At 51.0% G+C, this 18123-nt stretch overlaps 1 protein-coding gene across 7 annotated transcripts in view; it reads right to left on the reverse strand.

The window, feature by feature from the left end:
* Positions 1 to 18123, reverse strand: part of CACNA2D2 (calcium voltage-gated channel auxiliary subunit alpha2delta 2) — a 158442-nt gene that overhangs the window by 80130 nt on the left and 60189 nt on the right. For all 7 annotated transcript variants that reach the window (XM_049777326.1, XM_049777324.1, XM_049777325.1 and 4 more), the window contains exon 3: positions 106 to 222. In XM_049777326.1, coding sequence (XP_049633283.1) covers positions 106 to 222 — 117 coding nt within the window. The remainder of the gene's footprint in view (positions 1 to 105; positions 223 to 18123) is intronic.

The raw sequence follows: 18123 nt of genomic DNA on the forward strand, positions 1-18123 counted from the left end.
TCACCACACGTGGCCCATTCTGGAGGCAAGGCTGGGAGGACCATCCCAGGCTGGAACATGTGACTCACAGTGCTCTTCTGCCCCCCAACAATGAATAGCACCCACCTTCAGGGCCTGCACCTTCCTGTCCAGCAGGCTCTCGATGTCCCCTGCGACTTTCTCCACCAACTTCTGTGGCTCGTTCTCCTGGACCTCAAACAGATTTCGGTTGTCCTTATAGATCTGGAAGGAAGCAGAAGCTGAGGTTAAGCCAAGGGTGCCTCACCTTCCCTGGGCCTGGTGTTCATTTGCCCTATCCACCAGCTCCTAACATATTTCATCCAAACATGGTATCGGCCACAGAGAGCTCAGAAGTCTGGTGGTGGGAAAAATCCAGTGCTCCCAGGGTATAGAGCAGGGCCCTGGGGTGGGACAGAAGCAAAGTGCGGGCTGCAGAGAGTCAGGGGAGATGACCCATTAAGCACAGTCCACCCCACACACCCACATAAAGATGCTCTCACAGCCGTGTGCCTTTTCATGGACCCCTGCATGCGTGTCACACTGCCGCTCTCAACCATGGTTGGGTTGGGCAACTGCACCGCCCTTAGTATCTGCTGCCACCAGAATATTTGCAGAAACCAGAGCTCTGGGTGTCCCCCCCGGGACACTCCTGTCACTCATGGTACAGATATGGGGCCAGGGAGAGGGAAGGAAGAAGCTCGTGGTGGAGAACAGATCTGCCGCCCCCTTCCTTCGTGGTATGACTATACACAAGCACTGGTCAGGGTATAAAAACCACACTGTGTGTGTGTGTGTGTGTGTGTGTGTGTGTGTGTGTGTACAGTGGCTCAACACACACCCATCTGCCAGCATAAGCCTGAGTGTGGGGAAAGGAGGGGGGTTAGGGCCTCTAGACAAAGCCTAAAAGCTTGCTGGTGAGCTATAGATTTTTGCAGGTGGCTTTGTTCATGTTGGGGTCTTGAGTGTGTACATATGTACATGTGGGTTTTTTGTTTGTTTGTTTATTTCGGCCACACCAGGTGATGCTCAGGGGTTACTCCTGGCTATGTGCTCAGAAATTGCTCCTGGCTTAGGGGACCATATAGGATGCCGGGGATCAAACCGAGGTCTGTCCTGGGTCTGCCATGTGCAAAGCAAATGCCCTACCGCTGCACTACTGCTCCAACCCCACATGTGTACATGTGTACATATATATGATGTGGTTCCTTACGTCCACCCAGATGCCCCAGCAGATTCCTTCACTGAAGGTGACAGGTTGGGCTGCCACTGGCCTATGCCATCAGCTGCACAGAGCAAGGGGTGTGGAGACAAGAGGTGATGAGAGGAGATAAAGGAGTGGGAGGGGCTGAGGAAAGACAAATTAAGGTCACAGAGTGACAGCAAGACTGGAGATAAGGTTCCTGGCATTGGATGGGGAGTAAAGGGGCTGGGGGGGGGGGGAGGACAGGCACCTTCATAGCCCCTGCCTGTCCCCTATCCCCAGCCCGATAGTCCAAGGGTTAAAGAACAAAGAGCTCAAGCAATCTCCTCCTCCCAGCCCTTTGTCCCTCCCTGCTTTTCTTTTCTTTTTTTGTCCTTTTCTTAGAACAAAATAATTTGTGGTGAAGTTGCTCTTTCCCCAGAGCAGTGCTGAGCAGAGAGGGTTGGATGCAACAGAGGCCCTCTGTAGGCACCAGGCCAGGCATAGCCAGAGCCCTACCTCAGGCCAGATTGTGATGGAGACAAAGACTTGCTGGCACAAAGAATGAATGTCACTGGAAAGGCAGGGATCCTAGAGCCTACTGCCAGTGTCATTGGCACATGCCTTGCATGTGACTGACCCAGATTCTATGCTCAGCATCACATCTGGCTTCTTGAGCTCCACTAGGAGTGATGCCTGAGCGTAGAGCCTGAACTCCTGAGCATAGCCAGGTATGGACCAAACAAATAAAAATGCTGGTCTAGGGCCGAAGAGATAGCATGGAAATAGGATATTTGCCTTGCATGCAGAAGGACGATGGTTCGAATCCCGGCATACCATATGGTCCCCTGAGCCTGCCAGGAGCGATTTCTGAGCATAGTGCCAGGAGTAACCCCTGAGCGCTGCCAGGTGTGACCCCCCCCCCAAAAAAAAGAATGTAAGCATCTAATTCATTGTACCTTCCTGCTTCTCCATTATATGTTAGACCAACATATTTTTGTTTTTGTTTTTGGGTCACACCCGGTGGGTTACTCCTGGCTCTACACTCAGATATCGCTTACATTCTATACAGATCTTACATCTATACAGATGACCTGAGTTCTATCTTCAGGACTACAAATGGTCTCCCAAGCACCACCAGGGATAATTCCTACGTGTGGAGACAGGAATAAGTGCACCACTGGGTGTGGCCCCAAAACGGAAAATAACAACACAACAACAAAACCCCCCAGACACACATAACAAACCAACAACAACCCAACTAAAAACAGACTAAAGCTCAATGCTCAGTGCTAGGGAAACTGAGGCTGAGAAACAGCAGAGGACAGTTCAAGGTCAAACACCTGTCAGTGGCGCTCAAGGTCGCAAACCTTTCAGTGGTAACCTTACAGAGGCCTTCTTCCCAGGCTTTAGGCTCAAGACAATGCAACCTTTCTTTCTTGGGCCAGTGCCTTGGGGTGAGGCCAAGGTTTCCTTCTTGCTTGCTGAAATCTCTGCTGGGTGCACCCAAGCCCACTGCACCAACAGGGGGTGCAGCCATCTGACTTCCCAGCAGGGAAAGAGTTCCGGGATCTATTCCCCTGTCTAGGTCTTTCCTGGGCACCCCAGTTGCCTGCCCATGGCAAGCAGAACCCTGACAGTATCCAAGATTGAACCAGGCCTTCCTGCAGGCCAGCTCTCCTCAGAGCCTGGACTTTTCCCTTCGCCAGGCCAGGTGTGCTCGAGAGGGATCAGGTCTCTTAGGAACAGGGTCACGTGTTAACACTTTCTCCCCAGAAGTGGGGACCATGCCAAGTCATCCTGTCCCTGAACCTCGGTTCAGTCTATTAAATGAGTGAGCAGCAGGGCCGGCCTCTCTGCTCGAAGGGGACTGCGGAGGAATCTTTCCTACAGTCACCGCTGCTCTAGATCAGGCTCACCAGAATTCTGCAGGAGTTGGAGTCTTCTCCAACCTGCAGTCATTCACTCCCCTTCCTGGACATCCACACACTGCCTGCTCGCCCCAGCTATCCCGTGCTTGTGTCTGACACCTGAGTCTTAGCCTTGCAGCTGATGATAGGGATTGCCCAGGCCCAAAGATGTCACTGATTGGGGCAGAGACCGCTAGCAGCTCTGTCCTCTCACATCTCTGATCAGTAAAGATGCCCACATCCATGTCTGATTGCAGAGCTTGGGTTGGTGGGCACCGGGCCTGACTCCCTTATTTCTGACCACCATGCTCCTAGTTCTACTGGTAGGTAGCCTTAGGCCACACTACCTTGCTGTCTCACTTCTTCCCACCACACTGCCTGAAGCCCACTGGCTTGGCATGTGAGCAGGTAGGTGCTCAGTCTGGGCCCACCACATGTCTCTGCTCATGTACTTCCTGCTCCCCCACATTTCCTTATCTGATTCTGCCCTAGAGCAGGGACTGGGGTGAGGGTAGAAAAATTTTCTGAGGAGATGAGGACAGAATTCTCCTTCAAACACCCCTAAGATATATTTAGCCCCAGTTCCTATATCCCAGTGAGTGACTCTAGTCCCACATCATTCCTGTGAATTTGCCACAGAGGACATGTCCAGGGAGAGAGGAGAGACACTGCAGCAGATGATCCTGCCTCATCTCTCCCTCTGTGGTGCTTGAGAAAGGCTTTCCATGTAGAGATGGGGCAGGAAACCCCCACCCCCCAAAGAAACCAGAGGAGCTCCAGAGCATCTCCAGCCCTGATTTCCTTGGGCCCCATCCTTTCGCCTTGGTTCTTGAGGTTGGCTTGGGAGCAACAAAAGATCAGGGCCCGGGCCCGGAGAGATAGCACAGCAGCGTTTGCTTTGCAAGCAGCCAATCCAGGACCAAAGGTGGTTGGTTCGAATCCCGGTGTCCCATATGGTCCCCCGTGCCTGCCAGGAGTTATTTCTGAGCAGACAGCCAGGAGTAACCCCTGAGCAACGCCGGGTGTGGCCCAAAAACTACAAAAAAAAAAAAAAAAAGATAAGGGCACATGGAGTGTAGGAACTCTATAATCATAACAGTACAGTGTGTCCCCTGGTATCCCTGGCCCAGTTCACTCATTGGAACAACCTCACAGTGCTCCCAGCCATGACCCCAGACCATGTCTTTGCAGAGACAGCACAACAGTGATGCTCGAGGAACAGCATGCTTCCCACAGTTCTGCTCCTGCTGCTACAGCTGAAAAAGAGGAGCTGGAGACTGAAGGGGACAGGGTGGCAGACAAGGGGACAGGTTGAGGAAGCCAGGCGGGCACTAGGAGGATAGAAACCAAGTTAGAGCGCTTGTCCTCCACCCCCAGTTATGGAGACCTGCCTCTCCATCTGCCCCTCACACCCACCCCACACTCTCAGTTCCTCTTTGTCATGTGGCTTGTTCAACCAGCCTGCTGGCTTGGCGGCCTGTCGGGCTCAGAGAGGGTCTGGCTTCCTCAAGCCTCTGCCAGCCTCCTGCTTTCTTGGGAGCTCCACAGAAAGGGGGAGAGGAACCTAGTCAGAGGAATAGTGACCTTGGACAGAAAGCCAATGTCCTTGCAGGAACAGAGAGACCATCTTCTGCCCCATAACTCCCAATAGCTGTCCCTAGGAGCTGAGTATCTGGAATACAGAGGCCGCCACTTAGGAGACAAGGCTCAGGACAGCTGGGAGGCATCAGAACAGTCCTGAAAAGATCATAGCAGTGGGGTCTGTTTCTCTATGTCTCCATCTTTGGGCCAGCACCCAACCTGTCCCAGAGAGGAGGATAGTGAGAAGGGGAAAGGAGAAAGGAGAGGGACAGTTGAAGGCCCTGGCCACCTCAGGGAAGGTCCTCTTCCCACCCCCTAGAAGGTAGGACATGAGGGACAGAGAGGGACAGAGAGGCTGGGACACACAGAACAGTGGATTGAGCAAGGTCTTTAGAACCTGAAGCCTCCATCTGGGCCTCATTGTATAATCTTGCCCCCCTATTTATCATGAAGAGAAAGGTGGGGCCTTTGACAGAGCAGATGAAGCTAAGCATCCAAGGCCTAAGAAAACAAGAGGACTGCTCTTGTTTATTCGTTTTTGAGCCACACCTGGCCGTACACAGAGCTTATTCTTGGCTCTGCACTCCGGGGTCACTCCTGGTGGGGCTCCAGGGGCATATGGGATGCCAAGGATTGAATACGTGCAAAACAAGTGCTCTCACCGCTGTGCTATCTCTCTAGCCCAGGAGGGAGTGGGAAGACAGGCAGAGCTCTCCCTTCCCTGCCAGCCCTGGGAGTGAAAACAGGTGTGTGCTTGAAGCATGCTCTGCAGCGAAGGGGAACGGGCCCTAATCTCTGGAAAATTAAATCAGAAAGAAAATGAAATGAGAAAGATTTGACGCAGTCTGGGCCCTCTTGCTCCTGAGTAGGGCTGTCTTTTCAAAGGCCAGGCCCAGCTGGGGTTCAGCTGGTGGTTCCAGCACACTGGCCTCCTCTACCTGTCTGGATGACTGGGCAGGGCACAAGGCAGGGCTGGTGAAATGAGTACCACAATAGGACCCCAGGGGGCTTGCTATTCTTAGTCCCCTTTCGCTCAGTCTCAGCTGGTGTCTGGTTCCTGGTCTTGGAAGAAACAGCATGAAGGGGTGGGCAGAGAAAGAGTACAGTGGGCTAGGGCACTTGCCTTAGATGTGACCAACCTTAGTTCAATCCCAGGTACCATGTATATAGTTCCCTGAGCAGTGACAGGAGTAATCCCTGATGTAAATCAATGAGTATGGGTTTTACCTCCAGCCACCAAGACCCCAGGTTTACAAGAAAGTAGTCAGAGGACTGGGATGGTCCCTGGGGCTTTTCAAACTGGCTTGCATGGGCAAGCATTTAGAGATAGGGACCAGCTGCTGAAATGGGGTAGCACTTATACCAAGAATTGGAGGAGCTCTGGGTGAAAGGGTGGGGATTCATGCGGACACCAGAAGGAAGGTGTGGATGGGACTTATAGCAATCTGGTCAGCAATCTGAGATGGTCAGCAAAGTTGGGTCCAGGTTCCTGCCCTGATCTCTGTCAGGCTGCTCCTCCTGTGTCTTACCTTTTGGGAAAAGTCAAGGATATGGTTGTAGTTGCTATATAAGCTATAAGACCATAAAATTGATGGGGATCTGGGTCAGGGCACCCCATTCTCTTAGCACAGCTCCAGGACAGGTCACACTCCCACCTGCCACACCCCCATCCTAACTGCAACAGGATTGAGGGGCTGCTGTCCTGGGGAACATGGAAGCCTGAAGCCAGCTGTTCTGAGGACCTTCCTGGACTAGGAGCACAGGACAGCTCTCTGGGACAGGGACTCTGTCCCCTCCGTGGCCAATATATGTGATGTAGGGCCAGGCATGGCTGTGACGAAGCCTGCCCTTGCTGATCACATGCAGGATCCTCATTTTCCCCAGCAGGAGATGTGCCACTTAGTTCCAGGCTACATCAGCTCTGACATCCAGCAGCTGCCATAATGACTCCCACGTGGTCATGCCATGTGGCTATCGCCCTATGAGGGGTTGGTCCCGACATGCACAGCTGGACTTCAATCCACACCCAGGCTTGGATGGTGGATGTTGCCTGCCACATCACTGATACTAACCTTCCCACTGAGGGGAGATTTCCTGAAACCAACCCATTCAGAGCTATTTCCCCTGGTCATCGAAATGTGGGCTCTGATGGGGAACACGGAGGCAGGAGTGAGAGTATGCCCCTTCCTTCCTCCCCACTTGGCTCTCCATCTTCCCCTGGGGCCTTCTACACTCATGCGATAGACTTTTGTGGGCTCTTGAACCTGGGCAGCAGAGACCTTGCTTCAGGGACATCCTAGGGGACAAAGGCCCAAGTTGGTGATGACTACATAGGTGCCTGAGTAGGACCAGGAAGGGGTGTTGATAAAGACAGGGATGGGGAGAGGCCAATTGAACAGTCTGAAATGCTGGCTAGTGGAGGGGTTGCTGGTGCTAAGATTCCTCAGTCAGGAGTGATGGCTGTCTGTGTGAAGGCCAGCATAGGGGAGAACATGAATGGCTTAATAATTAGAGCAGGAGGTTGTGGGGGGCAGTGGAAAGAGGGAGGGTAGAGGGGTTGTGATCCAGAGGTCCTGGTGGTTCTCTGATCCCCAAGAGGCAGCAGTTAGGTGCTCCCGCCAGCAAGTTCCCTTTGCAGCACACACAGGGGCCCCACGCCCCTGCCGCCACCCCCAGTAACGCCTCCCTGTTTTTAAAGTTAAAGTTTAGTTGACTGTCATCCATTACCGCAATTAGTACATTATGTCTAATTATGCAATTAGTGTAAAAAGTGCACTTGCTGCTGAGAATGGGAAATTACGCTGCCTCGTTACGCTGTAAAATCCGTGTCATAAAAAGGCTCAATCTCTTGTTTTTCTAAAGACACAAAACCCAACACAAAACAATAAACTAAATCCTCCCAGTTGAGCGAGGGGCCAGTCTGTGCCAACCTTTCTGTGCTTGTCCCCGCAAAACCCTGCAAGGCCACCTCACATGGCACAGATATAGTGAGCCCAGGCCTGAAGGGTGGCCGAGTGACCATGGGGTGGCCAATCTGGGGTGGCCCGTTGTTGGTTCTCTGAAGTGTGTATTCTTTGTGTTTTATGTGTGTGTGTGTGTGTATTTTGTTGTTGCTGTTTTTTTTCCATACCTGAAGCATGAATTCTTTTTTTTTTGTTTTGTTTTTTTGTTTTTTTTTGGGGGGGGGCCACACCCGGCATTGCTCAGGGGTTACTCCTGGTTGTCTGCTCAGAAATAGCTCCTGGCAGGCACGGGGGACCATATGGGACACCGGGATTCGAACCAACCACCTTTGGTCCTGGATCGGCTGCTTGCAAGGCAAACGCCGCTATGCTATCTCTCCGGGCCCGGATTCTTTATTTATCTTTTTCTCCTCATATCTAGTGGTGCATAGGGAACTCTGTGTTGCCAGGGATGGAACCCAGACCTCTATAATCTTCCTGTGCCTTCAGACTGGTGCAGACATTTGGACAAGATTCTATATGTCCATGACACATGTCCATGGACTGAAGCTATAATCAAGTTAATTGACCAGTGTTTTGTTTTTGTTAGTTAGTTTGTTTGTTTGGGAGTCACACCCATTGATGGCAGTGCTCAGGGGTTACTCCTGGCTTTGTGCTTAGAAATTACTCCTGACAAGCTTGAGGGACCATATGAGATGCTGGGGATCAAACCCGGGTTGGCCATGTGCAAGGCAAACATCCTACCCATTGTGCTAAAGCTCCGGCTCCCAGTGATATATATATATTTTTACCTTTGTCCATCTGCAGGCTGGCACTGGTCCATGATGGTGGCTGAAGACACTACTTTTTTTTTTTTTTTTTTTTTGGTTTATTTGGGCCACACCCGGTGACGCTCAGGGGTTACTCCTGGCTATGCGCTCAGAAGTCGCTCCTGGCTTGGGGGACCATATGGGATGCCGGGGGATCGAACCGCGGTTCGTCCTAGGCCAGCGCAGGCAAGGCAGGCACCTAACCTCCAGCGCCACCGCCCGGCCCCGAAGACACTACTTTTAAGCCATCTCTACCACCCTGGAATTTGAGCTTCTCTTTTTTTTGGGGGGGGGGGGGTCACACCCAGCAGCACTCCGGGGATACTCCTGGCTGGCTCAAGGGACCATATGGGACGCTGGGGACTGAACCATCATTTGCCATGGGTTGGCTGAATGCAAGGCAAATGGCCTACCACTGTGATATCTCTCCAGCCCCAAGAAATTTGAGTTTCTAAATTTAAAACCTGCAGCAATTGGTGGCAATCCTGAGCCCTGATTTTCCATCTTTCAATCCAGACTGTACCAATACCCTCGTGTTCAAGTGAGAGAAGTCATGAAACAGTATCCACCCTGTTCCAAGTGTGGGGCGGCCTCTCCAAGAGTTCCTGAGGGAAGAATTCTGAGGCTCCCAGAGGTATACAGGAGTAGGGGCCATACCTCAGTAGTGGGTCTCTTGGCTGCCATTGTTAGAAAACAGAGTTTTTTGGTTTGTTGCTTTGAGGTCAAACTCAACTGTGCTCAGGTCGTAGTCCTGGCTCTGTGTTTGGGGATCACTTCTGCAGTGTTTGGGGAGCAAATGTGGTGCCAGGGTTTGAGCCTAGATCAGCTATGTGCAAGGCAAACACCTTGTCTCTAGTACTATCACTCTAGTTGCATGATGAACTGGTGAGATGCTTGGCCAGGATACTCTAGGTGGGAGGTGAGAGAGGAATCCAATAGGCCATTCCCCACCATAGAGATGTCAATGGTCCAACATTCCTGAGAGCTTACATGGGCACTTACTGGGCACTTTTCTGCACTCAACAACATGATGCCAGGGCCACATCTCATCAACTATGCCCTATCACAAGGTCCTAAGTTAAAGCTCAAGCAGGGGCTGCTTTTACCTGCGACTTATAGTCTAGCTTCAAAAGGCCTTTCCCTGAACCCCTTCTTTCTAGCTGTCACCACCCAGAGACCCCAAGGTGCTTGCCCGGGCCCACTGGTGGGTGAAACAGTGCCACTGTGTCTATTCAGGCTTGTCCTGATTCCATGGGCCTCATGCCACCCATTGACAGCTGTCACTGTTCAAGGTACACCCTGAGAAATGGACTCAGGACCTGGAACCTGTGGGATCCAGAACCTCTGCCCTCACTCTCTAAAATGCATGCCCCTCTGTTCTGGGTGCACTGAGACTTCTGGGTGCTATCTATACCCAACAGAAAGTATTTACTGAGAAGGCAGCTGGGTTGTGCGGAGGGGGTCTGAACCCACTGAACCTGTTGCTTCTGATGAAGGTGTGGGAGTCCCTAAATGGCTCCATCTTCAGGCCTTGGATCACTGGAAGTCCTGGAGAACTGGATAGTGAGACTGGCCTGGCCAGTGTACTCTATCTAAGGAGACTTTCTGGACTCCTATCGTCTCCATTTGGTTCAGGAGAGCATCGGGAGCAAAGAATCGGAACCTAAACCAAACTGTAGGCAAGATCTGGGGGCCTCTGCCTGCTCCCCCTCCCTGAGCTGGGAGCCGCCGGCTGTCAAGGCAGCTGGGAGAGAAGCTGTGCCCAGCATACCAGCTGGCACGGGGGAGTGTGAGTAAACATACCCACACTTTCCCAACTCACACAAGTCGCCGGGTGGCGGCCGGCTGGTGTGGGCGCCGTGTTTATGGGAAACAGATTGTTTGTGCCGGCGACTAGGCCCCCTTGCCGCCCAGTCTGGCTCCACTCTCCGCTGTCTCTGCTGTCTCCCCACCTATTCCCGCCCACCCTCTGTCCCCCCAGATCCGGCAACCTGACAGGGGCAGACAGAGTTGATCCCCCTTAGGGCCAGAGCAGGCCAGCTACTGTCCCCCTTTCCAGTAGAGGAAATCAAAGCTCTGGCAGGAGCAGAAACCAGCTGGAAATGGTGAACAGGGAGGCTGGGTCACCACCCCTGTTATTAGTGCCAGGCCCTGATGCCCTTGGTGTCCCCTTGCCTCAGACAAGCCCAGTCTGCCTTCTCCCTGGGTGACCACTGAGCAGTCTGGCTCCACGAAGCCCAGACATGGCCTCTGAGCAGGGTGGAGGGTATTCCATGGCTGATCCCACCTGAACTTAAAGGTATTGGTGAGGGGCCCAGTTTTTTTTCTGTTTGTTGAAGTTCAGAATTTTCTTTTTTTTTTTTTTTTTTTTTGATTTTTGGGCCACACCCGGTAATGCTCAGGGGTTACTCCTGGCTATGTGCTCAGAAGTTGCTCCTGGCTTGGGGGACCATATGGGACACCGGGGGATCGAACCGCGGTCCGTCCAAGGCCAGCGCAGGAAGGCAGGCACCTTACCTTTAGCGCCACCGCCCGGCCCCTTTTTTTCTTTTTAATTATGAGAACAAAGATGCAAAGAAAGAGGACAAGGTAAAGTTTCAGTGGAAGGACAATCACCCATAAGGTAATTCTCAGAAGTCCCCTTGCTGATATCTTAACTTTGAACTTTCAGCCGAAGAACATTAAGGTAAATAAAACAGAATCCATGTACAATTACTTTGTCCCTCAAGCCCCCAGGTTGTAACACATTATAATATTTCTTAACAGCACACAAGGCAATCTAAAGCTATAAAACTTAGGTAACTCCTTTTTTTTTTTTTTTTTTTGGTTTTTGGGCCACACCCATTTGACGCTCAGGGGTTACTCCTGGCTAAGTGCTCAGAAATTGCCCCTGGCTTGGGGGGACCATATGGGACGCCGGGGGAACGAACCGGGGTCCGTTCCTTGGCTAGCGCTTACAAGGCAGACACCTTATCTCTAGCGCCACCTTCCCGGCCCCAGGTAACTCCTTAAACATTAGAGGCATAGTATTTTTTACATTTCCATGTACATGCATATTAAGTTAACCTCAAATTTTAAGTGTTTTTTTTTTTAAGGATTAGAGTCAAAGGAGCACAGTAAAAACGGTGTTAGAGTAGCAATTGTTGTTTGCATAGGCCCAACAAAATATGAGGGGCATGGAAAGGAATAACCTTGGCCTAAATACAAAGGGACCCTACCCCTGAAGTTTCCTGGCATAAGACCAACTCTAGGCTCCAGGCAAGCTAGATCGTCCAATCCAAGACATTGTCTGTAGTGCCAACATACTTTTCACACAGTCTCTGCTGTTGGTATCATGTTTCTGTATTAAAGATCCTGGAATCTGCATATCCTACATTGAAGTCAGGATGTGGAGTGTCCTCTCGTTTCACCGGTGAGGGGCCCAGTTTTTTTAGCAGGTCTGGATTCAGAGGAGGAAAACTGGGGCTCTAGATTGCCACCCAACTGCCCCAGGTTTTAAGTCAAGTTAGAAACTCACATTCTAGTGGCTATGGAGATGGCCTAAAGCAGGAGAGGCCCCACTTCTGACTACTGGCCTATGTCCTTCCTCACCAGCCTTGATGCTCTGAGCCTCCATCCAGAGACCTGTCACTTGGCAGTTAGAGCAAGGCCCTGTTGCTGCCTCCCAGGGACACGAAGACTGGCAGAGAAGGCCAAGTCTTGGAAGCGGCCCGTGTTGGACCAGGGCAGACTCATGAGTTTCCTGCAGAAACCTTCCCTGTAAACACAGCCTTGAGTTCCAGGAGGAAAGGGTAGAAGCTGCTTTGACTGCTGCTTCTGGGCCACCCCACATCCATTCCCAGCACTCACAGTGTTTGCTGGGGGGTACACCCTTCAGAAGTTGGGAATACTTTTTTCAAGGATTCCAGAATGGCCAGAAATGGGGCTGGAGCTGTGGCGCAGTGGTAGGGCATTTGTCTTGCACGTGGATGGACCACGGTTTGATCACCCAGTGTGTCATATGGTCCCCCAATTTCTGAGTGCATAGCCAGGAGTGCCCCCCTGAAAACAAACAAACAAAACAAAAAAGAATGGCCAGAAATGGACTCTCCCCCAACAATGCCCAGTTGAAGTGTGTGTGTGTGTGTGTGTGTGTGTGTGTGTGTGTGTGTATGTGAGGGTCACCTGGCCTGTACCCCCTGTTTCTAACCTGTAGCATTGCACTAACAGGGGCTCAACAGCTTGCCGATGTCTTACCTTACAGATGAGAAAATGCAGGCACCATTAGGGTCAGAATCTATCTAGAGGGGAGCCCTTCGTGTCACTCCCTCACCATCACAGTCAAGAATACACCAAATCAGGAGAGGGCAGGGATGACAGAAAATGTGTACTGGGGAGGGGATAGGTTTGGACACTGTATGACTGAAACAACCATCAACAACTTTGTAAAAAATAAATAAATAAAAATAAAAATGAAATAAAAGAGGGGCCAGAGGGATAGCACAGTGGCAGTGCATTTGCCTTGCACGCGGCTGCCCAGGACAAACATGGGTTCAATTCCCAGTATCCCACATGGTCCCCTGAGCCTGCCAGGAGCGATTTCTGAACCTGGAGCCAGGAGTAACCCCTTAGCGCAGCTGGATGTGACCCAAAAGCAAAAAGGAAAGAAAGAAAGAAAGAAAGAAAGAAAGAAAGAAAGAAAGAAAGAAAGAAAGAAAGAAAGAAAGAAAGAAAGAAAGAAAGAAAGAGAGAGAAAGAGAGAGAAAGAAAGAAAGAAAGAGAGAGAGAAAGAAAGAGAGAGAGAGAAAGAAAGAAAGAAAGAAAGAAAGAAAGAAAGAAAGAAAGAAAGAAAGAAAGAAAGAAAGAAAGAAAGAAAGAAAAGAATACCACAAAAATGAATTTGTATCCCTATCAGCTACCAGCTCCTCAAGCAGTGCATTTTGTATAAACTATCGGGAAACTTCAAGCTGCTCAGCCAGGCCTTCAGGAATGCAAGTGACTCACTCTATGCTCCCTCCAGTAAGCCAGAGGCCCAGAAGCAGCCCCTGCCACAGGTGGTAGTCCAGGACCCTCCTTGCTAGAGATGGGCTGCCCAGTGCAGGGCCTGAGGGACCCTGAGATCCCGGCACAAGCCCCTCTACAGCTGCTCAGTGGGCATGTCAGTATGTGCCCCTTTCAGGCGAGATTACCTCTAGGTCCTCTCCTATACTCACATGCCCTTTGCAGTTATTTGACTTGCATCCTAAACCCACACAAATACACATCAAGTTCACAGTCAGGAAGGACCAGGCAACTGTTCGAAGATCCTGCCATGCCTCACACTTAGGCTCTCAGTAAAAGCATTAACTCCTGGATGGACCAGCTGCCTGGCAGCTCCAGGTCTCTGCAGGGCCCACACACACCTCAAAACTGGGTGTGTGTGTGTGTGTCTCCAGCTTTCTCAAGTGGTTCCAGTGGTGAAAATTTTTTTTTTTTTTTGCACCACACTTTGTGGTACTCAGGGCTTACTCCTGGCTCTGAGCCCCTGGGTCACTCCTGGCTAGATTCAGTGAACCATATGAGGTATTGGGAATTGAACCTGGATTGGCTCCAGGCAACCTAAGTTTTACTGATCTAGATAGTCTACAACTTGAAGACCATGAGCCTACATCCTGGTGAACAGGTTCTTAGAAAGGTTCAGAGCAGCATGGATCCTGAATCCAGAGGCAATAGTCTGTCAGGGTGACAGCAGCCTATGGACCAGGGTTCCTAGGATGACCTGTTCCTCTGAGTCCTTGACACAGCTGATATGCTGGTCTTTTTGCTACATCCTCTGTCAGCATCTCTCTGTTCCTTCTGAATTCTTCCCTTAGATTGTCTTTGATTTTCCCCCTACTTTCAATTTACAAGCTCATCTTGAATTTTATGGATCCTGTAAGTGCCCTTAAATCTTCCGGAGAACAAGTCGGAAGCATAAAATAAACAAAGGGGACTCGGACACTGGCCAAGCTGTCCATCACCCAAGGATCAGCACACAATAGGGACACACAACACCAACACCGAGTACATGCACATTCCAGGGACGAACATCCAGAAGGGATGTCCACATTCACCAGCCCTATGATCCTCCATCTCCCCTGGTTCCCCCAGAGGAAAACACCCATATTTGGGAATGTGGAAAATGCAGGTGGCCACCAAACCATGGCTTTATAAAGCTGGGGCTCAGGGAATGCCACACTTGGTCCTAAAGAGGTGCTCCTGAGTAGGCCCCTCTTGGCACCCGTCCCTCCTTTCTTCTGCAGGTTCAGGCTTCTTCCATGAATGCAAGTGCACTCTGGCTGGGGAGGGGGGCCCACTTCCATCCTTGTGCCTAGTGTTTACCACCCTACAACTGTGAAAATAGTAACCACTGTCCAGCTATGGGACAAATGTTGAGAGAATCTTTAGTCTGACAGTCACAAATTTCTTTTCTTTTTTTGGTTTATTGTGTCACACCTGGCAATACTCAGGGGTTACTGCTGGCTATATGCTCAGAAATTGCTCCTGGCAGGCTCGGGGGACCATATGGGATGCCGGGTTTTGAACCACTGTCCTTCTGCATGCAAGGCAAATGCACTACCTCCCTGCTATCTCTCCGGCCCTGACAGTCACAAACTTCAACAGCCCAGCGTATTGTCAGGTGCAGTGGGGGAGAGGGGTGGATGCTGTCTTGGGACTTCCACTCGGGGTGGGCTGCCCTCTCATGGTCAAGCTTTGGGGGCTATTTGATCTGGGGTGATTACCACAGGAGGAGATACACCAGCGAGCCTGTATGCTGGCCATCCCACATCCAAGCTTCCCCAGCCCTGGCAGTCTCCATCATCCAGTAATCTGTGGCACTTGGATTCAGTGAAGCCCCAGACTTGTTCCAGACCTCATCTTCATCTCTGCGGCTGCTCTCCCTTCCATGGGGTCCTGTGATACTCCTCTAAAGCTCCTCAGCTAGGCCCTAGGATCACTTGTCCTAGGCTTTGAAAGACAGTGCCTACTGGAGCTGATGGGATGTCTGTAAACTCCACCCTGATTGGCATGTTCATGGAGCTCATCTCAATGGCATGCCTTTCTCCAAAGCAGGCCTGTAGAAGCCATTCTACTCTTCGAACCCATCGAACCCCTGCTATGCTTAGTGGCTCAGTAGATGCCCTGTGAACCTACCAGGCCAGCAGGCTTATGGGAGGCCAAGGACAGGTCGAAGCAGGGTCTAGCATGTGGGCCAGGCCTGAGGATGTGCTTCTACTCACAGACATCCTCACAGCCCTGTGAGGTCAGACCCTCAGGATACAGATGGGTAAATTGAGGCCCCAGAAGAGGAGTGAGCAGCAGGGAAGGCCCAGGAAAACCTGGCTCCAGTTGTGGGCACCTCTTGTTGTGCTAGGGAGAGTAGAGGAAGACTTTCAGGAGAGAGAGAAAGCATGAGCAGAGGCTGGGGGACTGAGCATTGAGAGCAAGGGCCAGTGGGAACAGTAGTGAAAGGCTCCAAGCTTTCCTGAGGGCTTGGAGAAAAGTTCGAGAACCCAGGGTGTCCTGCAGGCTGTAGGCAGCAGGACTGACCCTGCACAGGTTCTCCACTCCTGATCTGGGCAGCATCAGAGCTCAGCAGGCTCCCGTGTCCTCTGTTCAGTGACCTGCAGCAGGAGGGAGGGACGCTGGAGCTTCCAGCCTCATCAAGGACTCCCTGAGCAAGGAGGCGGTGAGGGCAAGGATGCCAGGAGGATGCGAGCGGAACAAATTGCCCCAATTATGTAAGGCAGCCCTATTTCCTCCTAGGCAGGAGAAAAAAACTGGGGAACCCCCACCCATGCAGAGGAGCATGCTGGGAAAACCTGTGTGGACCCTTGAGGGGTCAGGAGCCCCCTAAGCTAGTACTGTGGGATCTTATGGATGGACCCCAGCAGGGCCCTTTGTAGGGACCAGCAGAGCAGGATACAGACAGGAGCCTGGGTTTACCCCTTACAAGCATTTCTCTGGAGGGTCTAAGCACACCCTGGCCCCTCTGCATCCCTCTCTACACCATAGGTCCCAGGCCTCTGTTCTGCCCTGGCCATGATGGAGTCCTAACTCTTAGCTATACCACTAACTCCCAACTCTTAGCTATACCACTCCTGGGAATATACCCTAGGAACACAAAAATATAATTAAAAAATCCCTTCCTCACACCTATATTCATTGCAGCACTATTTACAATAACCAGATTCTGGAAACTACCAAGATGCTCTTCAACATATGAATGGCTAAAGAAACTATGGTACATATACACTATGGAATATTATGCAGTCGTCAGGAGAGATGAAATCATGAAATTTTCCTATCCATGGATGGACATGGAATCTATTAGGCTGAATAAAATAAGTCAAAGGGAAAGAGATAGATACAGAATAATCTCACTCATTTATGGGTTTTAAGAAAAATAAAAGACATTATTGTAATAATGCCCAGAGACAATAGAGATGAGGGCTGGAATGACCAGCTTGTTAGATGAAGCTCAGGACAAAGAGTGGTGAGTGCAGTTAGAGAAATAACTATACTGACAATTATTATAACAATGTCAATGAGTGAGGGAAGTAGAAAGCCTGTCTCAAATACAGGCGGGGGGTGGGGGGTGGGTGGGAGGGGTTGATAGTGGGCATTGGTGATGGAATGTTGCACTGGTGAAGCATCATATTCTTTATGTGACTGAAACCCAACTATAATCATGTCTGTAATCAAGGTGCTTAAATAACTATATTTAAAGAAAAGAAATACTAATGAAATAAGAGAGAACCCTAAAAAAGAAGAAACCAACTCTTGGGTCTGGAGAGATAGCATAGCATGGAGGTAGTGTGTTTGCCTTGCATGCAGAAGGACGGTAGTTTGAATTCTGGCATCCCATAGGGTCCCCCGAGCCTGCCAGGAGCGATTTCTGAGCGTAGAGCCAGGAGGAACCCCTGAGCACTACCGGGTGTGACCGAAAAACAAAACAAAACAAAAAAGAAACCAACTCTTGTCCCTGTGCTGCCCTCTCCCATACTCCCCAATTCAGTCAACTCTTCTCAACGCCCCACAGAAGTCTGAGCAAGAGCCCCCTCCTTTAGGCAGAGATGGTGCCAACACAGACCCACAGTTCCTGACATGGAAGATTGAGCCTCCACCCTCATCCCAGGGCTGGGAATCTCTGAGTGGTCATGCCACCTTTGGGCCTTGGGGTAGGATTCTAAGGGCCTGGAAATGCCCCAGGCCAACACTGCAAGTTGGTGATGAGGCCCTGCTTCTTTTTTTTTGTTTGTTTTTTGTTTTTTGGGCCACACCCGGCGTTGCTCAGGGGTTACTCCCGGCTGTCTGCTCAGAAATAGCTCCTGGCAGGCACGGGGGGACCATATGGGACACCGGGATTTGAACCAACCACCTTTGGTCCTGGATCGGCTGCTTGCAAGGCAAACGCCACTGTGCTATCTCTCCGAGGTCCTGCTTCTTGTTTCTCCTTGGCATACAAAGTCCCTGCAGGGACCCCAGGGGCTAGCCTGAAAAATGGTGTTATCCCGGGTCACTTCACTGGGACACCCTGGCTTTTAGGCTTTTAAAGTTTCGGGGCTGCCAGGTCCCTTCAGATCTACTCTATGTCTTCTGGCCATTCGCAGGCCCGGGCATGCATGTGGAGCTGGTCTGTGCACACAAATCCGAGGATGAGACACACATGCAGACAGGTG

Source organism: Suncus etruscus, chromosome 7 (assembly GCF_024139225.1).
Source record: "Suncus etruscus isolate mSunEtr1 chromosome 7, mSunEtr1.pri.cur, whole genome shotgun sequence".
Taxonomy (NCBI): domain Eukaryota; kingdom Metazoa; phylum Chordata; class Mammalia; order Eulipotyphla; family Soricidae; genus Suncus; species Suncus etruscus.